At 40.3% G+C, this 24,943-nt stretch overlaps 1 protein-coding gene across 2 annotated transcripts in view; it reads left to right on the top strand.

Moving 5' to 3' along the window:
- Nucleotides 1-24,201, top strand: part of ARHGAP23 (Rho GTPase activating protein 23) — a 1,842,805-nt gene extending 1,818,604 nt beyond the window's left edge. For both annotated transcript variants that reach the window (XM_044055365.1, XM_044055363.1), the window contains 2 exons: nucleotides 11,166-11,197; nucleotides 20,455-24,201. In XM_044055365.1, coding sequence (XP_043911300.1) covers nucleotides 11,166-11,197; nucleotides 20,455-22,074 — 1,652 coding nt within the window. In that variant the 3' untranslated portion in view covers nucleotides 22,075-24,201. The remainder of the gene's footprint in view (nucleotides 1-11,165; nucleotides 11,198-20,454) is intronic.
- The last annotated feature ends 742 nt before the right edge of the window (nucleotides 24,202-24,943 follow it).

The raw sequence follows: 24,943 nt of genomic DNA, 5'->3' as shown, positions 1-24,943 counted from the left end.
ATGGCTCCCAAATAAGCAACAATGTCTAGAAGGTTTAGGATTTTTTGTTTGGAGGTGTTTGCATAGGTATTTTTATACCCCAAGCAGACATCAAAGAATTTTATCTCAGGTAGAAGGCAAATGTTGGACAAGTGTTGGGAAAGAAAGAGGTAACTGGGAACATAAGTTTTGGGAGTGTAATCAGTTGGTAGATTTTAAAAGTTCCATACAGAGTATTCTGTCAGAAATACTGGGTGAACAGATAGGTATAACTAAGGAAATTTGTTTTGAGCTGGGAGGTTCTGAATTCCCCAGACATAGTAAGGCTCTAAGTTTAATTCTGGTGGCTGCCAAAAAACAATTACTAGAAAATGGAAATCAAAGTCTAAACTAGAAACTGTGGAGGTAATGCATTCAGAATAATGTTCTGCAGTGGGAGTGAGTTTTAAGGAAAGCCAGGAATTAAGCAATTTATGTAATGTTGGACCAATAATAGTTATAAAAAAGAACAGATGTGCTATGTAATGCATGTAACTGGAAACATGCAATTGTTTTTTTTTATATTCATCTATGTTTGCCTATGTCCTAAGTGATAATTTAATAAGTTTTAATGGCTGTTACATAGGGGCTGCCTTTTTTCAGATTGTTCACAAGTGGAGTTGCTCAGAAGTAGAACTGTTTGCCTGTCTGAACAGTAAACAGCTGATGAAGTTCTGCTTCAGAGCACCTCACAGAGAAGTTATGGCAGTGAGTCCCTTCTTCAGATGGACAGTTCTCTTTCTGTATAGATCTCATCTGATCTCCTGTCTCCCAGGGTGATTCAGAGATCAGGAGAAGGATGGTCCAAGGATGTTCCTTAACAGCATCAGATCTCTGTCCTCATTGAGATGGCTAGGGTGAAACCTTGTGTGCTGCCTTTGCAAATCTGCCTCCTGTCTTAGACAAAGGAGACCCTGGTACAGCCCAGACATGAGACACTGCAGCTGACTGTCTGGATGACTTAATTCTCTTGCCCTTCAGCCACCCATCCACTGAGAACCTGGTGAACAATACGTAGGGAGGTTAGAAAGCCTGACAGGAGAGCCTGCTTATCCAAATGAGAGGTTTTCCCTGTCGTGCCTTGGGAAGGATCAAGACCCTAGCATATCACCATGTTCTGTGATTCTCCAGTACTCAAGTGACCTTTTAATTCTGGCTTGGCATATACCTCTGTAAAGATACTTGGACATTTCGGTCTTCATGCCTCTAGATTTTATGCCACACCCCTGTGGACTGTTAATGCATATCAGTCTGCATGGTTGTAGATCCTCCCCAGCATTCCATGAGGCTGAACTATTGCTTCTCCGTGGGGCTTGAAGTACTGGCACATCCCCCTTTTGAATCAGCTGTCTCAGCTCCTGTCATATATCTAACATGGAAAACCGCTTTATTACTGGCCAGCCACTTCAGCTAGGAGGATTCCGAACTGCAGACAGTCATGTACAGAGATCTTTTCTTAGTCTTCCATAAAGGCTGGGTCAGTCTTGGAACCATTTCCCCCTTATGCTAAAGTAGTGACTGAAGTGCCTGGGACATTGCATCTTGTTTTGTTACTCCCATCAAGAAAAGAAATTGGAAGGGAACATAGCACTATCAGTACAACAATAACCTTTATGAGAAGGCTGAATGAGCAGGCTGTCCTTGAGACAGCTGTTTGGTCATCATTCTACATCTTTTCCAAACAATGTAGATTGTGCTGCTTCCAGGGCTAGAGCTGGGTTTACAGCGGTTATTATGCAGGACACCTCTGCCAACACATCCACTACCTAGTCTCCTAAAGTCAGGGAATCCTATCAGTAGCAAGGACTACTGTAACAATGATCTATATGATGAACATAGTACTGTCATTTTAGAACCCACCATAATCATAGAAGACTTCCTTTTCAGTCATACCTGCCTGCAAGAGAGGACTCGAATTCAGGAGTTTGGCAACTTGGATAAGGTTGCAGTAGGGGGTTTAAGCTCTGACCCACCTACATCTTCTGGGCTTGATTACTGCCACGATGGTCACAGTGCTGTATGCACACCTGAAATTACAGGTATTGCAGTGGACTGTGAGTTGCCACTAACTATGGATCGCTTGACGTGATACTTCTGTCACTGGACCTTTAAATGGTGTCTGATCCCCAAAACTCTCACGTGTAGGCTTCTTCCTACAGGAAAAACCATCAGAGCTACTGAAGATGCATTCTTCATGGAGGGAGAGCTCACTTCACCTTCTCCATGGTACAAGAGTTGGAGCTACATGCTTGTCTTCCTGGCCTTCAGGGCTTTGAAGAGAAAGCTGCTTTTGGGACCTGTCCTGTTTTAGTCTGACAACTGATTTATTGTTAGCAGCCTACTTTATTTTTAAGTACTCTTGACTTAATTCTGTTTAAAACTAGTTTTGTAGCACCATGTGCAGAACCAGCTGTGTCATATCATGACAATGAACCATGCTCCATGTCCAATGAATGCAATCTGCATCCCACCTCTTGACTAATACAGTGGCAGTAAACCTTTCACCATCACTGTTAGTCGCTGATCTACAGTATATTATTTTGCAGTGTAGCCAGTCCACACTTCAGCATTTAAAGGAGAGTTCAACACATTTCAGTGATAACTATGTTGTTGAACTACACCACTGGCAGAAACAAGGTGTCTAAAGCCATGCAATGGAATTTCCATTTCAATGGAGGACTGAGATCCCCTTATTAGAAGTTGTATTACATGTAACCATGTATTTAATACAGTCAAGTTCAGAATCCTGCCACCACAGGTAAATGGGGGAGGGACTCCTCCAATACTTTGTGTCAGCCATCTTGCTTCAGCTGATTGTGCAGTTTGGTCAGGTGGCATGTAACTAGTTGTCCTGCTCTGTTTTAAGTAACTTTCTGGCTGGAAATACCACCATATTGAAGTAGCTCAGGCTGATTTCACACATGACTTTAGAATCCAGCAGGGAATGGGGAATATGTTAATGCCTCATATGTTTTCTGTGATAATATCTAACTGCAATAAGTTCAGAATTGTCTGTATGTAGACGCACTTTCATTGTATGTAGACAGCATGTCCTCTTGTCTTAAGTCTTATTCTAGTTACCGAAGTTTGAGCTAGAAATGTACCATAATTTAGGTCTGCCTTTGTCAACTGAATTAGGATTCTGGTTTCCATCTGTTTATGGCTTGGAGAAGTGAAAATACTTAAGTGTAATAAAGCTCAAATGTTCAAACTTTGGAAAAAATTGCCATTGTGAAATCAAAAGTATATGAGTGTATTGTATTTGCAATCGTATTGGCTTGTGTGTCCCATAAGCATGTCTAATTATGTACTTTTGTAGTAAATCGTAGACCTCAGCCCAGGCTAACTGAGGAGAGGTGACTGTCTTATTTAGCTTTTTTCTTCCATGTGAAGGTTCTGCTTTCTTATGCTTTTTCTTGCCTTAAAGTTCTCTCTCTTACTTTGCTGTCTTTCTCCTCTCTAGTGGACCATGTGGAGAAGCAAAGCTGGTACGACATGGCTACTGCAGTGTGCCACTGCCTTCCTGTCTTTCAATGCCTGTGTGTGACCATTAATGAGAGGAAAGGGAGCAGGAGCTGGAAGGCTGTTTGTGTCGCCTCTTGGGCATGGAACCCCAAAAGCAGGCTGTGCTAAGTCTGCTCCTTTGAGCAGGCAGATGTCACTAGGTTAACGATCAGTTAAAGTGTACATTATCAACTCTCTGTAAAGGAGCATTGAACACTAGACTTTGAAATTAGTTTTTTTAAAAAAAATGTTAGCATTCTGGATTAACTGATAAGGAGCCTTTTCAGGAAGGCTCCATATATTTGTGAATATCTGATGTGTTTGTGTAAATGGGACTTGTATTTAACAGCACAGTCCTTCTTATGGCAAACCGTTTCATCAGTTCGTGATCTTTGTAAAGTAAAGGCATACCACTGGTCAGTAAATGGTGGGTTTGGCTGCAAGTGTTGACCTGATGTAGTGCACAGTGTTAGCTTGGGTTCCATAAGTTCCTCGCTCTAGCTCTCTTCTTCTTTGTTCGTGAACATTTGTTACTAACATCAACTCATCTTTGTACATTGATATCATCTGACCTCAGCTCAACATCTTCCATGCTTTGCTTCACTGCTTTGTGTGCAGTAACCTGTTATGTGAACATTAGGCTTTTCTAGCAAGTTCCAGTCCTCACGGTACTTATAAAGCTGTTATTCACTGACAACTAAAAAGTGTTCAAGTAATTCAGTGATGTTAAGATGTGTAACGCAAATCTGGCATGTTTTTCCTAGAACAGTTTTTACAAAAGCTGAGCTGTGTACACCATAGTGCGGTTTAAATCCATCATAATATGTTCAGATAAGCCCTTTCGGGTAGAAATAATTGTACTTCTGTGTTTTCTTTAGGCAAAGTTGCAGTTTGTTTTGAAGGAATTGTCTGGATTTTGTTGGGCTGCACCATTAGATTACATCATTCTTGTTACAAGCTCACTCCCTCTGACAGTGGTGCTAACTGCAGACATGTGACAGTGGTGCTAACTGCAGACATGTGCAGCTGTGAAAGGAGTGCAAAGAGAATGTGACAGGATTTCATTATGTCTGCAATGTTGTAACTTGCACAAACTGGTCATTTGGTTCTGTTCAGTGCCCTACATGTTGTCTGTGTCTGCCCTCATCCATACCTTCCTCCTTAGCACTGTATATCTTTCCCACCATACCGGAATCATTTGTTTGGGTGTGGAGATGTGTTTTGCTTACTGTGGAACCGGGAGCACAGGTGAACATTATGATTTCTTCTTGCAGTTCTTATTTGTGTAAAGTGTAGGTAGGCAGGTACATTACAGTGTGAATGCACTAGCTGGTGATAAGAGTTGCATTAAAGTAATATATGTTTGATGGTGGGAAATGTACAAACATGTTTATCTTTGGTTTTTGAGGTTACTGGATAGTTTTTAACAGTGGGCAGAGAAGTTATCAGATGCACACAGCATAATCATCAAAGGGAGTATGGAGTTCATGGGCATACCTATCACCCTCTTAGAGCAAGAAATCTGGACAAAGCCACAAGTAATGGGGGGGCAAAGGCACAAAATAGGGACACTTTTTTAAATATTGCTCTTACAAGCTTAGAAATTGATAGTATAACAGGTTTTGCATTTGCATGAATTTTCTGAAGGATATAAAGTCTGAGACTCAAATGTCTACCATTATTGTCTGACTTCAGTCCTCAATGATTTGCCAGTGTTTTGTCAGAAAGCCACAATTTTATGAGAAATGGACAAAAAAAATATGATGCAAAAATCTGGACAGTTGCGAGGTATGTTTGTGAGGTGTGGACAAGAAGTGCCACTTACAAGTACAAAAGACTAGTACATATTGCAAGTAAAAGTCCTTTGTCAGAGTGACATAAGTTAAGACTTTAAATGCTTCAGTGCTTGTTTTCTTTTTTATGTAAAAAAAAGAAAAAAACATCAAAGCAAAGAGTAAGTTAAACAAACAGCTTAGAGGAGTGTGCCAAGTAGACAGCTGAAATTAGCCGCTGGCATGGTCAGTTGAATTAGGAAAGGAAATAGAACTAAAGGCAAGAAGTCGGAGAAGACAGATGAGGTAGTTAGAATTAACCTATAACTCCTATTGTCAAGGAGCTTTTATACAAATGTCAAATTATCTATCCCGTAATTACACAGACGGGAATAAACTAAATGCTGTAGTTGTATCACAAAGTCTAGACATGGGTCTCTCTGACAGCAGTATGCAGGAGCACTATTAACTGTGTGCATGCAAGTCAGAATCCTCAGCAATCTGTACCCCATAAAGGGCACCCTGTAGTTACAGCCTTGTACTTGCAGTCTCTACTCCATTAAAGACTTCTTCCAGGTAGGAGTCACCAAAAGCTCCTTTAATGCCCATTGAAAGACCTTTGTGATTTAAAGAAGAGATTGACATATAACTGGGCCTGACTCATTAAGACAGTAAGTAGCTAGTATTTGATGGACCTACAGCCATACCTGACACCTCAACCTCTGAGTATTAAAAATCATAGCAGGGGCTCAAAAGGACTTGCTTTTTTTCACAGCAGAAGGTCTCTATATACCTGACCCTACATAGTTAGTAACAGGGAATGTTGGCATAGGCTCCGTTTCTTTGTTTAATAAGGTGTGTACCTATAAACAAGTCTGACTGTGAAAAAAAAGTTCCAAAGGTGAAAATGGAGGAGGCCCTTGAACTAGACAGTTCACCCTAGGCTCCTAGGTCTGACGGCTTAAGCTATGTGGAGGCACTCTGGTCCTGACACCTGTCACAGCCTAAGCCTTTGGCGTTGCCCTCAGGAGGCTGATACTTTCACCTTAGCACATGTCACTGAACCAAAGCCCAAATTCAGAATAGAGTCACAAAATTACTTAATTATGAAATAAGTAGAGGGCAGATTATGCATGGTTATTGTTGAGGAGGATGCCTGTTCCCACAAGATGTTAAAACTTAGGCATGCCCCCTTCTCTTAGGTTTACATATTCACAGTGGCCTTTTACCTTTTCAAGACCTAAATGCCTGAGACCAAGGCCACAGCCAAACCTAAACAGCTGCCTCTTAGTGGGTCAGGTGCCCTTATCCCAGCCATCCCCCAGTGATTGGGCTAAATTGGTTCAGGGAGTTCTTCAGTTTTTGAGAAGCCTGCAGCCTGATTGAGAACAGAATTCTGTATCAGGAGTACCTCTTAATAAAACGGAAGAATGATGCCTACTTTCAGAGAGACTCAAAGTCCTTTGACTCTGCCTCTGAGAAGGATCTGGATGACAAAAGCATGAAAAAATTGTTTGGAAAACATATACATATCCTCAACTTCAAAACCCAGACCAAAAATAAATATTTCTGGTACTCCTGTACAAAAGACATTGATATGATTATAGTTTTGTGATGCTGCACATACATAAGTGAATCCATGTGATGTGATGTTTTGGGATACCTAATGGAGCTGCCCACCATTGAAAAGTCTCCTAGTTACAATGAGGTCATTGCAGCTCTGAGTTAGACCATCAGTACGATTCCATGCTGAATGTCGGAAAGCAGGTTGAGCACCATGGTGAGGACGGAACCTATAATTCTTAAATACCTGCACTAGATATTGAATGAACAGTATCACATAACATTGCTGGATCAAATTATAATGTCAGAATTTGGTGGTAAATATGAGGTCATAACAAACTTTTTCCCTATTAAGCAAATAAATTATTCTCTGAACTTGAATTGTAACCTAGTAGGGCAGGGAATATTTAACAGTTTTCATACTGCTAAAACTCTCATAAAAGTATGGTTATGACATTCAAAATGTTCTGTGTATTATGTATGTTCATCCCATGTTTAGATGCTGTAAACAAGGGAATCCAGTTTTAATTAACTTATGTTAAATCTGTTACATCCCATTAACAGAACAATCTAAGGATAAAAAGCCATCACCAATGCCTTTAGGATCCAGTGAATTCATATATCAACACATTTGTTTTTCTGCAAGTTTAAATCTCTGTGTGTGTGTTGTCTTGCCATGTAATATTTGTTGCAGTGTCATGCCACAGCACATTTTTCACCTTCATAAGCATAGCTCGGTATGCATGGGACTCGTTCATATGATCTCCGTCATTTACTGTGACTTGGATGTCATTGGTGCTTTATTACGTGTTTCCAACATGCATCATGCAATGTGTGAAGTTTTCATTTTTTTGTTTGTTTTTTTTTGAGTTGTTTCAATTTTTTTTTTTTTTTTTACAGATTCTTAACTGTTTCTGTTAAACTAGAAGCATCTGTAAACATTTGCTTCTTTTACCAAGCAGTGCAGTAAATGTGCAGAAAAAGTTGATTGCATAGTTTAAAGAAGTCCTGCCAGGTCTGCAAAGACAACTGTAGGTTCCTGTTGCCAAGAACCGTAGGAGTGGTAGTATTTGACACATGTTTGTATTTTGTAGGTTGCTTTAAGGTATGTATTAGCTATAAGTAATGACAAGGTCTGTGACATCGTAGAGGCAGTGATGTCCTTTAACAGTGGCATGGGTAAGGTCATTAGCCTGGTATTAGGCTCTTATGTACATAATCTGTAAAGCCCTGTGATTGTACCTAGGTTCCATAGATTTTTAATTAAGTTGCAAAGTATAAAACACTATGCATTTCAAATGCGCTGTAGTGTTGTAGCAGTTTACATGTGATGTTAAGGCAATCAGTAAATCTGGCAAGAACAGTGGGAGTATTATGCTTTGGTGTAAAGCCATGCTGTGACTAAGATGGGAGGTTATTGTCCAAACGATATTGGAGGAGCTGTGTATGAATGTGGTTTTCTAAGATCTTTGCACAGGTAAGAGAATGCTGATATGCCTACAGTTATTCAGTTCTGTTGATGTACCACCTTTGTGTAGAGGGATGATATGAGATTTTCCATAGTTTAGGGATAGATTGTTCAGTGATGGACCAACTGATTAAGACGCAGATTGGAAAAGAGATAACTTCTGATGATGATTTGAGAAATTCATTCGGATGTTGATCTGCAGGTAGAGAGGAGGGCTTAAGTTTGTACAATAGCTTCTTAATGGTACTAGTATGAATGGGTTTAAGAGAGAAGGATTTAAAGTTGTCAGATTTAAAGTTGTCAGACTGTGTTGGTAGAGATAGGGAGTCATTACTATTACTGTCTGAAACTACTACTTGGACTTCAGTTTGTACCTTCTGTAAACCTTGTAAAGTGAAAAAAAAAATCAGATGTTCTGACCAACACAGAGTAAAATCAAAAAGTTTTATTTAGTAAGTGATTTCATGGACAATGCTGCTTCATCAGACTATAAAGCAGAATAAAGACAATCAACAAGTAAATATTAGCACCAATATAAACTCAAAAGCCAATAGTGCAATGAGAAAATATAATGAATACCTCAATAAACCAGCCTCTGAACCTGTAAAGCTGGTTTTAAAGGGTCATTACCATTAAGTCCCAGTTCCCTGTGTACCTGGAGAGCAATGATCCATTTCAGTTCTGCCTGTTCCATTTTATTAACCATATCCCCTCCTGTAATATCATCAAAAACTAATTGTAAAACCAAAAAAGGAAATTATGACCGTTAAAAACAGAATTATGTTGTGCAAGAGCACTGGTAGCTGAATGGTTCCTAATATCATTTAAATGTTCCAAGATCTGTTCCTTAAAGGGGCGGTTAGTTTTTCCCACACGTAAAAACTGAGACTGATTGCACACAGCCAAGTAAACCAAATTAGAGGTTTTGCAATCGGCATACAGCCTAGGTTTAAACACTTTTTTTAGTAACTGGATGAATTGAAGATTTCTCTAAAGAAATTGAATTACAAGTCTTACAAGAATGACAGGGCTATTTGCCCAGTCTATCAGATTTCAAAAGGTTACAGTTATTCTTGTCAGCCATCCCATAGTATAAAAGTCATTTTAAAGAGAGGCTATTCCTGAAGATGTAGCTGGATGTTTGTTTCTTAATATCACTTCAGCTTGAAGAATCTGAGATACAGGTCTTTATGTGCTTTAATAGGGACTCGCATAGCCTTCGTCCCAGTGTGGTCTCCTGATTATCTCAGAACTGAGCTTGTGTATACACTCCCTGTTTTTTAACCTAAACTCTATTAATACGAGAGAAGTAATTCTCCACACTGCAGATGTGCACCAAAAAGACCATAGGCTTATTTGTTTAGTCCATACCATTATCCAAATGGTCTCCAAATGACTGTCAAATTCTTCCTTTATGATGCTTATGGGTAGACCATCACTGGACCCACACGGGCAGTTGCACTGCCGGAGTCGTCTTCAAAGATGCCTCGGCTCAGAGCATCTCTGAAATGACTACTTGGTCTTCAGTTTTTACCTTCTGTAAGTGACTGTCAAAGCCTTATAATCTGGACATTCAGGCAATAAAATACAGCTAGTTTTGCATCTGTTGTACTTCAGGCCTTGCTGTAGTCCTCCATTGAGATCTGGTGACCAGGACCTTCATTGTTTGGTAATCTCGAATTCATGCATGAATACACTACAGTAGTGATCCTTCTGGTGAACACAATACAGTTATGTAAAGCTACTCACCATTAAATAGAAAGATTGTTTCATCTTCAGTAAGAGCTCCCACTTCTTTGTTCATTGTCTTTATGCAGCCTCTGCCTTTATTAAATTTGGGTGGTTATCACATCCTTTTGCATCTAGCGTTGTTACGGCTTTAGTGCTGTTAGTGTTTTCTTTGATCAAGTGTCCTGGGTGTATTTTGAGGTTTGCATAATTTAGGAGATGTGCTACTTCATATCTCAGCTATAACTTCTTAACAGATGTCTCTCCCTTAATCTGGTTTGGAGATATAGTTGCACTTGTTGACCCCAAAGTCTTCAAAAAAAAAAGATGAACTGAAGATGCTTCTTACTCATTTCCCCTTTGCCCCTTTTACCAACCAGGTTTTTTTTTGGATGTCCTTAGCATGTTTGGTAGCCCATTGCCCTAATTAGGAGATGTGATTGCTCTGTAAGTCTGGCTTGGTAGACTGATTCCTCCCTACACATTATTCCCATCCAGTTATGATTGTACCTCTACAGTGATCCTATTATTTAAACTTGTAGAGTTATAGTGAGCACCCTCACACAACACTTTATTGGCAGTTTAATGTCTTAGTTGCTGGTGTTCAGGCTTTAAAAAATCAAGAGTACACAAGTATGAAAAGTGTGACAAGTGTGACATTACAAGGCAGTCATAACATGACTGTTATCTGTGTAGTAAGTTGACTAAAATGGTTTACTTTGTCCTAGAGTTGTGTTAGTATGCAGATACTATGATTTTCTAGGATCTCAGCCTGCAATAACATGCATACTTTGAAAAACAGCAATATGAGATGGATGTAGTCAGTGAATATGTTGGGGGCAACCAGGAAAAGTCAGTAGTATCCCTCTAACAGGAAATGGTTTTGCATTTGAAAAGGGTAATTTTACTTTTGTTCGAGTTGTTGAAAAGTATTGCTTTGCATTGACAGAGTTGTATTCTAAGAGGTTAAATGGAATGAGAAGGGTAAAGGACTGATGCCTGACAAAACTTTAATCACATGTAGTCAATAGCCAGTGCTTATGGCTAGGGTGACAAGCTTGTATTCTTGTACTTATCTTCTTCCTAACTTCGATATTCTGTTGTTCTTCCAGATGCCACGAACAGTGACTCTGCTAAATCTAAGGTAAGAGGCTGTAGTGAAATCCAGATGAATAAAATGAGTATTACTGAACATAACTTTAGCAGAAAAACATTTTAAAATGTATGCATTAAATGTAGAATGCATGAGGTCTTGCTTGCCTTTAGAAAATTAAAGTAAATTCTGTGGATGTAGTGCAAACATGGATACATTGTGTGGCTAGGCCACATTTCATTGCTGCAAACACGGATATGTATTTATGAATGTACCTCCTGTAGGATGGATAATAGATCTAAGCAGGTATCAGACATTTTTCTTTGCTTAAATATCTCAGTAAATGGTATTGGTACCCTTCAGCCATGTGAAGCAGAGTTCCTCCCTCACCCAATTCATGATTTACGAGTACAATTGGATGGGAAGCAGGACATTCATCTCTGGTTTGACATCCGTGTCTGTAATGCACAGCTTGTAAATGTTGCATCTCCCAAGCCCCTACTTACACTTATCAAAAGTACCAGAATTTGTTAGAGAATTGGAATGCATCACTATGCTTAAAAAGGTCCAGTGGTCATTAGACTACTACACACCTATGAACCTATAAATAGGGAGAGAGAGAGATCCACAGCGCCCCCCTCCACACCACCCAGGTGCCCCCAACCTGGTCTACCTACACCAAATAACTACTGGAAAAGCACCCCTGCTACAGCAGCCTAAGGCCAGCCATGGAAGAAAGACTGGAAATGTTGACATGACAGTCCCCAAACGTTGTACATATGTGTAATTGAACGACTGCTTATGACATTCTTTGGTACTACTCACCCTAACAGTAACTAAACTGATTACACATTACTTATTTTCTTTCTTAGTTACTCAGTATTTCACTTTCTGTTCATGTGATATCTAAGATCTTTTGCAGACTTCCTTCCCTTCCAATTACGTAAATAATATTTTTAATTATTATTCTGTTTCCACAAACAGTTTTTGAGGTCATGGGGATGTAATACTTCATTATCCAACAGTCATCATTTGGTATAGACTAATTTTATCTACTCCATTTACTACATCCACTAGCTGTGATCGATATTGCTAGCTCTTTTGAAACGTCAACTGTTTAATAGCTGACCAGCTGGGTCATTGTGAGCAGTGGTGAGAGGAAGCTTGTAGCTGTGGGGCTTCCACTGGCTCCGTCCTAGATTAATTCTGCTAGATCATTGTTTTTATTTATTTATTTTATATTTGTTTACCGGGATAGTCAGACTGGATACATGTCCATTTTCAGTGGAAGGCCCAGGGAGAAAAGCTCCAAAAAGACATTCAACAAACTGTTACATTTTTACAGTTTAAAACACAAAATAATACACAGATAAAACCATTTTTACACAGATGTAAACAAGCACAACAAACAGATATACACAAACAAATTATTACATTTTTACTTAGATGGAAAATTCTAGACTTTGTTTTTAAGAATGATAGGGTATTGAATGCCTAGTAGGCGAACCTGGTAGTAGATCCAAAGAGATGATACGATTTATAAGTTAAGAAACAATGAAGTGTAGCAGAAGTCCTCCGTGTGCACACGAGTGATGGTTAGAGTTAGTCTGGATTAGGACAAGGACATAGCCATAGTTTTTTAAAGTAGTGAATCAGACTTTTCTTGATTGAGGTAGAGAGAGTTCAGATGTAAGATTAGCAGAAAGAGAATTCCAAGTTTTGCCAACAGAGTTAGCAAATAGAGATTTACCGGCTGTGTTGTTGGATTTGAGAGTTTGAACTAGTAGTCTGTCAGATGAAAGAAGTGCGCTGAGGTTACTGTAGGGGGTGATGAGGTTTTTAAGTACAGGTGTATCTGGTTGGTACAGGATCTTATGTGCAAGTATTAGTTGCTTAACCTGAAGTAGGTTAGGCAGTTCAACCCATCCTAGTAGATTTAGGTTATGACAGTGATGAGTTCTGTAGGCTGCATCCATAGCAAATCTAGCAATATGATTGCAGCTGCTAGAAAGTTTATTAAGGTCAGTTTGTAAATAGAAGGGAAGCATGGAGAAGGGTGGAGAGTAGATGTATATGAGCAATTACAGTTCTGGCTAATAGTGTTAGGAAGGGCTTGATCCTATATAGTGAGCCAAGTTTTTTATTAACTGTTTTAATAGTTTTATTGATATGCAGATCAAACTTAAGGTTATTATCTATTATAACTACTAACAGTTTGGTTGAGGAATCTTGGGAAATAATGGTGCAGTTGTTGGATTTTAATGTAAAGGTTATATGGGCAGACATGTGAGTTGGGGGAGAAAAGCAGCAGTTTGGTTTTGTTAGGATTTAACATGAGATGACAGTTAAGGAGCCAATTTTCAACAGTGTTAAAAGTATTTTGGGATAGAATCTGCAACTCTGTAGGTGGAGAGTCGGAGCATACTAAAGTGGAATCATGCATGTTGCATTTGGGATGACCTTATACAAATCATTGATGAAAATGGAAAATAATAGTGGACCTAGTATGGAGCCTCGGGGTACTCCGAGGGTGATGGGTAAACGGGTGGATAGTTTGCTCTGCCATAGGACAGCCTGTTGTCTACCACTGAGATATGATTGAAACCATTGGATGGCCTGTTCCTCTAGGGAGATGGATTTCAAAGTGTTCATGAGTATTTGGTGGTTTACATTATCAAAGGCTTTTGAAAGAATGATAAAGATAGCAGAGGAAAGTTTATTATTGTTTTAGTGTTGGTTAATGATGTTAGAGAAGGAGAGGAGGGCTGACATTGTAGTATGGAATGGTCTAAAGCCATGTTGGGTGTTGGCTAGAAGATTATTATCGATAAGATAGTTCAGGAGTTGATTGTAGATGCATTTTACTATACTTTTAGCCAAGGGTAGCAGAATAGCTATGGGTCTATAGTTTGAAAGTTCAGTAGATCTGCCTCCTTTATGGAGTGGGATGACATGGGATATCTTCCAGGCAGAGGGAATGAACACTTCAGTTATAGTTCTATTGATCATGATAGTAATGGGGTATGCTATGGCATCTGCAGCTTTTTGTAGGTATTCTGCAGGGAGGAGATTAGCTGGCAGGGTGGTAGGCTTTAGTTTTTTATGTAATTTTCGGACCAAAGATGTACAAACTGGCTTGAAGTTAAAGGGAAGTTGGCAGCAGGGTGTAGTGGCCAGAGAATATGGGCATCCAGGGGATAATTGGTTAGCTAGGTTCTGGATGTCTGTTGTAAAGAAGCTGTTACAGGTATTGGCAATTTCTGCCGGGCGGGTTTGTTTATAATCCAAGGGGGTAGGAGTGGAAGACTGTCCTGGACTAAGTAATTTGTTTATACTAACCAAAACTTTTGTGGCTTGTTTTGGTGTTTTTCTTGTAGATGACAGTAATAGTTTTTCTTGTCTAATGTGGTGGATTTTTTCTGTTTCATTTCTTAGCTGTCTGTATCTAAGTTGATCTGTGTTTTTTTTGTTTTTTTGTGGTCCACGAAGTGGGCCAAGCTCTATTTCTAAGTAGCATTTTTTGTCTGGTTTCTTTTGAGAGCCAAGGAGCAACTTTTGTTTTGGTTCTAACAGTCCGAACTGGTGCATGGGTGTCAAGGATGAATAGGAATTTGGTATTAAAGTAATTTACTGCTTCTTTAAGTGGTAATTGTTTCAGAACTGACCAATTGCAAGATTTGAGTTCATTCTGGAAATTTGTGCAGTTGAAATTCTTATTGTTCCTTATTGTTTTAAAAATGGACTGGTTGTGGATATCAGCTTTTTGCCTGATTAAATAGGTGAGGAGGTGATCACTTACATCATCAGGCAGGGCCCCACTCTTGTATTTGAGGGGCTGGGTGTTAACAAGAATCCAATTCAGAATACTTTTTTATTGTTAGGTTTACTGATCATAGTGGGGGAGGATATGACCTGTGAAAATCCATAAAGGTTTATGTGGTGATTGGGGGCTTCTGAGGAACACATGTTCCAGTCTATGTTGAAGTCCCAAAGTACAATGTTTTTTGGGGGGTAATTGCTGGATAACCAATGCAGGATATCTTCAAGGGTATTTGTTATTGCCTGGGGGAATATACTCACAGACAAGATTTATACATTTGTTCTTATTAATGTAGAGCTTAGTGACAAGAATTTCAGCATTGCCAAACAGGGATGTTTGCAGGGCATTATTGGACACTTCAAGCATGGATTTGTACAGAGCACCTCCCTTTCTATTGGTTTGATCAAGCCTCCGGGCTAGTTGCCCAACACAATGCATCTGAAATTCTCTAGTTGCAACTAACACTAGGTAAGACTGCAATCCAAATTTTAGCTTGCTACAGATCCCCCGCCATGCCCCAAGATGCTCACTACACCTTTGTAAACATACTTGAAAATATTAAGATACAACCAAACACCCTAAAACTGGCTGATTTCAACTACACTACCATTAACTGGGAAAACTACTCTGGTACCAACACTTTTTCCCATCGGTTCTTGGAATTCATAAATTCCAACGCCCTGGATCAACTAATCCATTGTCCCACCAGGGGCTCCAATATTCTAGACCTGGTCATTACCAACATGGGAGATAGATGCTCTACACCAGTGGTCACCCCCTCCTTGGTCAGGTCTGACCATAAGCAAATCATCCTTGACATCCACATCCCACCCCCCATTAAGGTAACCTCCATAAAAAACTTCTCCAAAGCCAACTTTATGCTACTTAAGTCAGAAGTGACAAACTTCATGACACCCATGCAGACTGGAGCTGAAAGTTCAACTGCTGAATCCTACACTAAAGCAGTGTATGAGCACATTGAATCATGCCATCCCAAATAGAACCAAGATGCTGTCCTCCAAAAGAAGCCAATCTGGTGGTCCTCTGCCATAAACAAACTATACAACAGAAGGAAGAAACTGTTACAGAAAAGAATAAAATCCCAGGATGCAAAAAACTCCCTTACCAGCCTCCGGCTGAGATCCCTCATAAAATCCTCCAACACTAGTTACGAAAATAAAATTGCCAAAGATTCCAAAGACAACAACAAGGCATTCCATAAATATGTCAAGAATCTAAATGGCAATGCTCAGATCTGCTCTGAACTACAACAGAATGGCATTAAATATACTGATCCCAAGGATATTGCCAATATCCTGGCAGATCAATTGTGCCAACTTCACCCCTCTCTCACCCCCTATAGGGCCCATCTCAATACCAAAAGATTGCCAAATTCCAGTAATTATGGCCACACAGGTAGAAACCGCACTCTCCAAAGCTTAGAATACAGCATCCATGGGACCAGATGACATCCCGGGCTGTGTACTACATGAATTACAGAATGAACTGGCACCTTACCTAAGTGTCATGTTTAATCATAGCCTCACCTCAGGCTTCATGCCTACTGAGTGGCGCACAGCTACAGTTATCCCACTCCACAAGGGGGTATCCACCCTTGATCCCGGGAACTACCGTCCCATCAGTCTGACGAGCCTGATCTGCAAGGGCGTGGAACTTATAAACAAAGACACTGGCAACCTTCAAACACTGGACCCCACCCAATTTGGGTTTGTGAAGGGATGATCTTGTCTCCTGAACCTGATTGACTTCTTCAGATCGGTCTCCAGAGCTGTGAACAAGGGTAAGGCAGTCCACACAGCCTATCTGGATCTTGCCAAGGCCTTCGACACCATCCCCCACTCTGGAAACATAGATAAACTTACTAAGCTGGGCATAAATCCCTATGTCACTCGATGGGTTGCCAACTGGCTTACTGACAAAACCCAAACTATAAAAGTAGCCGACTCCTAATCCAGCACCAGACAAATGACAAGTGGAGTAACTCAAGGTTCAGTCCTGGGACTGTTCTTGTTTGGCATCTACTTCTCTGAAGTACAGGCCAACATCAAGGGACTCTAGCTAACAAAGTTCACAGATGACTGCACACTGGGAGCCATTATTGAATCCCCAAATGATGTGGATATTCTACAAAAAGGTCTTACAGAAACAGATGCTTGTTGCCAGAGCCATGGGCTCAAGCTTAATGCCATGAAATGTATAGTTATCCCCTTTGGGAAAAAAAAAACATGTACCCATGAATTACAACATAAGTGGCAGTACACTAAACACTGAAAGTGTGATGAGAGACTTAGGGACATTGGTGGTCAGTGGTCTCACCTTCGATAACCACATCGGCACACCTCATCACTAATGGCTTTTCATCCAGAAAAAAGGAGATCATTGTCCCACTGTACTCATCCCTCAGACCCATTATAGAGTACAACGCCCCATTTGGTATGTACCTCACAAGACATCTGCAACAGCTGGAAAGGTCACAGAAATACCTCACTAAAAAAATCACAGGCCTAAAGCAGATGCCCTATGCTGACTGTCTAAAAAAAACTCCAGCTATACTCTGTGACATATCGTCTACTCAGAGGTGATCTCTGCTTAACATACAAGGCCATGTCAAACCCTGAGCTATTGGACATGCTCCACTTAAAGAAATCCCAATCCGTCACAGCCACACGCTTCAGGGATCTAAACCTTGTCATCACAATGAACAAAACATGCTGGAGGGATAGGTTCCTGACTCAGAGACTCCCCGTACTCTGGAATAGACTGCCCATACATGTCAAGCGGAGCGCCTCCTTGGCCCTCTTCAAAAGGAACCTTGATGATTGGATGGGAGATAGGAAATTTACCCCGGGGATCACATCAGTCGCCCTGCTAGACAGGGAAATAAATATTGTGGGAAGAAATGTCCGAGGAATTGTTGGGCCAGGCTTGTATAGGCCCTAGGGCAAATAGCCTAGTACCAACCTATGAACCTTAGGATGTTATAGCCTGGTGGTTTAACTTTTTTATCTGAAGTAGAAGGTTTTAGCCAGGTTTCAGTAAGACATAGTATGTCTGGGAAAAGAGCCTCTAAGAGGGCATGTAGGCATTGAATCTTATTGTTTACACTTCTGATATTTAGGTGACTGATCAAGAGTGGGTTTGGGGGTTTGTCTAAGATTTGTGTAGTAGTGGGACGGTTAGTAAAGGACCTAGAGCCAGTGGATGAGGATGGGCCAGGATTTGGGTGGATATCTCCATCCATTGTCAAGTTGCATTGTAATCTGATTGTGAGCTTCCAGATTTTAATTAATAAACTTTGGTATACTTTGGTTTTAGGCTTGGCATATCTTGTTCTAATGGGATGCTGATACCTAGTAAGTAAGGAGTTAGATGGGAGGGGATGTATTAAGTGTTCAAACTTGTGTGGAGCTATAAACATGGAAGTTTGGCCTTTTGAGTAGTGGAAACCTGGGTATGTATTATATTTATAGGCAGTTAGAAGATATGGGACAAACAGAAAGGGTAGCAGAGAGTACAGTGGTAGTATTTTAAGTGGTTTCATTGCAAGTAGCATTGGGATTATTGAGGTTGACGCCCCCAGTTTAAACTTTTTAAGATAGGATAGAAAGGTTAAGTACTGGAGAGCCTATTGATGACTTGGATATAGCTGATTGGTTGAAGAAAGAGGGGGTGTGTTTGTAGCACTATATATTTAGCACCACTGGGGGTGGGTGAGATTTGGGGCAGGGAGGGGTGTGGAGCAAGCCTGAGCAGAGCAGGGCCAAACCAGACCACGAAGTAGTAATGGTCTGTGTATACTGCGTGAGTGCACCGGAGCTAAAAGTAGGTTCTTTCTTAGTTTCTATTAGGTTCCTCTTCTCCTTTTTATAGCAATTTGTCTATAGAGTTGTGTTAAGTTTTACAGTTTTATGGCTATGAGAGTAAATTTCACTTTTATGCCCTGGTAAGACACTTAGTGTTCAAGAGCTCACACGTAAAGCATTAAGCTTTCTTGAGCAGTTTTCCACTGAGGTACTCTTTAATGGGTAGTAAGGGACTTAGTAAGCCAAATCAGTTAAAAAAGGATTTATTTATTTATATATTTTATTTTTATTTTATTTTACATTTGTTAACCGGGAAATTCCGACTGGACTAGGTCCATTTTCAGTGGAGGCCTGGGGAGAAAAGCTCCGGCATCACATTACACAAATACAGAACATCCAGCATAATACACAAAGCAGCTTACATCATGTATGCTGAGCATAGTAATATAACAAGAAATTAAACACTCCAGGTAAAAGAAGATATAGAACATAGGTAAAAGAATGTCCGTTACAGTACATCCAGCGTACTACACAAAACAGGTTACATCATGTATGTTGAGCATACTAATATAACAAGAAATTAATAAAATACTCCAGGTAAAAGAAGATATAGAACATAGGTAAAAAGACAATGTCAGTTATACATCGGTAAGAGAAGAAAATATATCAAGTAAGATTCTACAGTTAAAAGTACCCTTTCAGGTGACTAAGCCTACAGGGGATCAGAGATCCAGCATGTGATCAGAAAGCAGCTTGGGGAGTTAACAGCAGTGTGGGTAAGGTTATGTGATACAAGGGCATAACCAGGTACTAGGAAGATGCGATTTGAGAAAGTTTTTGAATATGGATGTGGAGGGGGCAATGGACAGGGATAGGGGAAGAGAGTTCCAATTTCTGGTGGCAATGGATTTCTAAAATACTGATTGGAAGGGAGCTATTAGTGCTTCAGACCCAGTCCGGCTGTGTAAAATCTAAAATGATGCCTGCACAGGTAATATTTAGGAAATAGTACTGTACTACAACATTGTCAGAGCTTGTATTGCTGTAGCGGAAGCTGCTCCTTCTCAGAGGAAGCTGTGCATAATGCAAAAGGATTCTGACTGTGGGAAGATCTGCAGTCCCATGCTGAGGTAGCCACTACTGTATGAAACACTTCATTGTGAGATGGGGCTGGGGTGCACATTTACGGACGTGCTGACTGGAGCTTTAGTAATGGTGTAGGAGCTTTGCAGCACTGTAAAGCTTCTTCAGTCTGCCTTCTTGTACCTATAATCAAGGTACAAGCACAGTAGCAAGAAACTTGGCTATTCCAGTCTTAGCCTGTTCTAGTGGAGAACCTGCTTTTAGCATTTTTGGTAAAGGAGTGTAGCTGTAATGTAGGTATGAGTCACTGGGCTAAGACTACAGAGGAATATGTAACCATTTCAGTTTCTGCTTCATGCTCTGGTTTCTGTACTGAAAATGGTACAGGAGATGCTGACTAGGTTGACATGCATATTTTGGGCAGCAGGGAAAGTTCACAGGAACTCTGCTTCCAGTATTTATCAAAAGAGGTAATTAAAATCTGTTTTAGATACTGCACAGATTGATTCATGCTAGGGAAAAAAGTATGTGCATGGAAACATTTTAATAAATAAATTAATGTTTTGTTCTTATTTTGTCAGGGATCATGGGGATCCAGGAAAGATCCATACAACAAGGAAATGCTGGCACTATCCATTATTTCAGTAGTCACCCGCAAGAGGAAAAAACAAGAAGTAAAGCCATGTGACAGCACCGACGATGAGTCTGAGAATGAAACCGTCAAAGCAGCTATCAAGATCAGTACTGGAGATCCAGGGGGAGTAGCAGGAGAAGGGGATGTGGAGAAAAAATGTGAGAAGGAAGAAGTTAGCCACAGTGCCCAGGGTCGTCGAAGCAAAGAATTAATTAATAGTCCAGAGCTGGAAAAGGTGTCCGCCATTGGTAACCATGCTTCTCCATTTAGTACCTGTTCTGCATCACACAGTAGAGGGATGTTACCTAGTGGTGACCTTTTACACCAGGAAGGCAGGACTGGATTGAGCTCAGAGATCAGTGGAAGCAGTTTCAGTCAAAGAGAACATGAACCTAGTAACATAAAGATGAATTATGAACTTGAACTGAACTCACAAAGACATGATCACAGCAGGGTGTGGGATGACCAGCATGGGAAAATTCCCCCAGATACGACATCTATTGTTTCTGGATACTCCACTTTATCAACTATGGACCGCAGTGTATGTTCTGAGGTCCAGTCAGTTGCTGAAAGCCGAGGGGATGAAGCTGATGATGAAAGGAGTGAATTTAGCCAGACAGACACTGAAAGCGTCTTCACTTCACCTTCATTGTTGGATGCATCGGTGTCTAACTGTGCATCCAGGAACAGCAAATTGGAAAGTGGGAGTACTGAAAGCAGCGAGGGAACAGAAAGGGACAGGATTTTAGTTGCAAAAGTTGTCAGCAGGCCTTCCTTTAACTCCCATAAGCTAATTAAATGTGACACCTTGGCCAGAAAGAAATTACTGCGATCAAAATTGGAAGGAGATAAAACAAAGAATAAAGTGGAAACAGACTGTACTCCCACACTGCCTGTCGAAGCTGAGGAACAGAAAAGCTCAAAGTCTTCCAGTAGCCAAGAGTCTGTCAGGCACCAGCCAGAGAAAAGCGACATTTCTTCTGTGTTATCCCTGAAATCCTCACTGACTTCACAAATTAAGCAGCGTTTGAAGACATCAGCAGATGACATGTTTGGAGTCGGGCTCCGGAAGCCTCACTCCCCTGAAACAAGGAGAAAGAAGAGTGCATGGAGGAGGCACACAGTAGTAGTGCATGCAAACTTTACCGACCTTAACTCAAACGAGTGGAAGGAAATGGAAAAGCATGACATAACGAGAGGGTTCAGGGAAAGTAAGCCATCAAAATCACCATCTCAACACCTCGGGTATCATGTGGACTCTGACATTTCCATGCCCACTGGGGGCTCATACACTCCAGATTCCTGCACTAAGACACTTCTTGAGCTGAAGACAGATGAGACGGGCCACATTGGCTTAGCCAGTGACTTGCATAGTAATAAGGACTCTGGCATTAGTAGTTTGGAATCAAACCGGCCAAAATCCTCATCCTCTTCTGTGAATAACTCTGTGGCCCTGTTTTATGGAAGGCTTGGTGACACTGACCAGCACAGTAGGGATATGGAAGTGAAGTCAGTGACACATAGCCAGCCAGTCAAATCACCTTCCAGGTTTCATCAGTACCTATAATAATCACTTGGACAAGTTGAGAGCTACTTTATCAGGAGCCACATACAGCAGTATTTCAGGAGCATTCTGTTTATAACAGAATGCAGTCAAAGATTCCATTTTATTTGTTACATTGTATGCACATAGGTGAAAAGTTGTGAAAAGTTGAGATTATGTCACATAGCAGTTTTCTTCTGGAACACTGATTAGTCAGCAGCATGCCAGTCTCCCCTAATGAGTGTTGTCAAGCCATCCAAGAACTGCCAGCTCAGTACAGGGCTAGTTTTTACAGTGGAAAAAAGGGACAGCCTTATTAAAAATAAGCAAACATTTTTTAATGTTGCATTGTAGAGAATGTAGCATTGTAGCGATAATCTTGTGCTGCATGAAGAAATGACCTTGGCTCCCTGCTGTCTTTATAAGATCTTTTCATTTGAAGAGGGCTGGCTTATGAACCTTAATGGGATTGTGGTATGTTGTACGGTGTAGTATTTGTTGCACCACAACCTGGTTTGCAAGTTGCATAGTTAGGGGGCCCATTTCCGCCCCAGAATTGAAGATTGGGAGGTCACCATATATTTGATGACAGGATATAATTTATGTTCAGGATTCTGTGAAGAACCAGTAGTCTGCAAACTGCTGCAATGCACCCTCACTACTTTAGCAGTGACAGTAATGCCACTTTAACAAATGAAGATGAATGGAAGATAGCACCGGTAACAAAATAATGTTTCTGGTCAGTAAAGGATCAGCTATAGTTGTAACAAGTCTGCCTTACCAGAAGATACTTTTGTTTTACTTACTGACTTTTTTTCTTCCACTCACAGCCCCCACTCATATCACAGGTGTGGCCTTTTTATTCTGATAATTGGCTGCTTCTATAGATGCTTAGTCTCCCCGGGAAACATGCCATAGAATGTTGAGTTGGACACTGTGTGGGTGATGTGTCTGGTAGATGCACAGTCCCATCTAGATGCTTGTTGCAGCTGTGACATCACTACCATGAATCCCAGTCTTTGGTTTGGGGGCCACTGCATGGAGTTAGGGCCATCATTTCCATTTCCCTCATTTAATCCTTGGATATTTGGCGAAACACTTGCTTCCATGCCTTTGCCACTGGATAGATAATGTGCTCAAGCTTTCCATTATGTAAGTGGGCCTTTTGCCATCAAGGCTCTCACTGCAACAGTCATCTTCATGTTTACAATTGATAGAAGCTGAATCTCATATCATCACTTTCAGCTCTTGGTTAAACTTGGTATTTGCCAGTATCACAGGGTCTTCCTAAACCAATTTGTTCCCCTGATCAGCATTAGTAGCAGACAAAGCACTACATCAGGGACAAGTATCTAAGAAGAAAGCTAGAAAAATAGTTTTGGTTCAGGGTACAAAGGGTTTGTTTCTGTAAACATTTCAGTACTAGCACCAGATTTCTGTTTGTAGAAATAGTTAAAGTTTGTATATTCCTCCTTAGGGTACACCATATCAATTGGTGTTTGGCTCATGTACATTTCATTGAATTCCATTTCTGAGTGAAAACATGCAGTTCAAAGAAGAATTTGAAAGCGCATTTTCTATTAAATCCCCATCTATCCAGACACTTTATATGATCAGCTTCAGAGTTGCTACCACATGGGTGGTGTGTGGGAGGGGACCCCTCTTGTAGTGATGTCAGTCAAGATAAGTGCCATGTAGATGTATAATATCCGCCGAGTGACTATAGCTAGGGAGATCTGTACTACCAACATACATAAGGTGGGCCTTAACATGTATTGTACACTGTCCTAACTTAAAATGATCTATTCTTATAGAAAATTGTTTCAAATCATTTACTAGGCTTGTCAGTTGTGCAAAAGGTAAAAGTATGACATGCTTGTTTATTAAAAGTACAGTAAAAGCAGCAGCATTGTTTTACCACATCTGAACCATTCCCTTTTACTTTTCTCTCCTCAGTGGCAAGGGAACCTGCTGTTGGTGACTTTTGACACTATATTACCTGTTACAAATTTTCCATGCTTTTTGGCTCCTGGGAAATTAGTTCTTCATGAATCTGACTGTGTGGTGGTATTATGTAAAATGTGTAATTTGTACAAAGTGCATTGCTAAGCTAACCTCATTGTATATGTATAAATATATAATATATATGTATATGATTCTCCCTTTGTGTTTACATTAGTGCGTTAGGCACTTTCTGACACTGCTACTTGAAACATCTTTGTTTGTGTTCCTTTCATGCCATAAACTATCTTTAGGTTATTTTGAGGAGACATCAGGATATCGCCATTTTATAGCATTAACTGGTTGAAATCCCTTTAGTCTCTAATTCATCTGCATTTCAGTGCTATTACCAAAAGTCATTTCCCAGCTGTTGGTTTAAGTTTGATGCACGCTAAATGCATTTATTTTTTTTCCTGTTGTCAGTCATCTTTTGTTTATTCCTGGTTACAGTCAGAAACTGCACAGCATCACTTTCTAAGGGTCAGCACCTTCCACCTCATCATGAGCGAGGATAAAGAAAGTTATTTGCAATTCTGAAATTTTAGGATTTTTTTTTAGCAGTTTTTGTAGCCAAGTTCATTCTTTGTCCTAACTATGACTGTCTTTGGCTGGAGAAAAAAAAAATTCTCCTTGGTCCTTTTATGTTTTGGCAACTGACTGTGGTTTGCACTTGACAGCTGTAGGGAATGTATTTGAGTGACCCTTCATTGGAGTCCACCTTGAAATGGACCTCCTACCTCCCATTCTAGATTGTTTTCATTTCCTGTATGTTTAGCTTGCACACTCACAAGCTTGCATTTGTTCACTTATGCACCTCTTTTGTGTGTGTGTGTGTGTGTGTGTGTGTGTGTGTGTGTATATATATATATATATATATATATATATATATATA

This window comes from Protopterus annectens, chromosome 13.part0 (genome assembly GCF_019279795.1).
Source record: "Protopterus annectens isolate FY-2018-M chromosome 13.part0, PAN1.0, whole genome shotgun sequence".
Taxonomy (NCBI): domain Eukaryota; kingdom Metazoa; phylum Chordata; order Ceratodontiformes; family Protopteridae; genus Protopterus; species Protopterus annectens.
The sequence above is the reverse complement of the archived record's forward strand: the minus strand, read 5'-3'. Positions and strand labels throughout refer to the sequence as shown.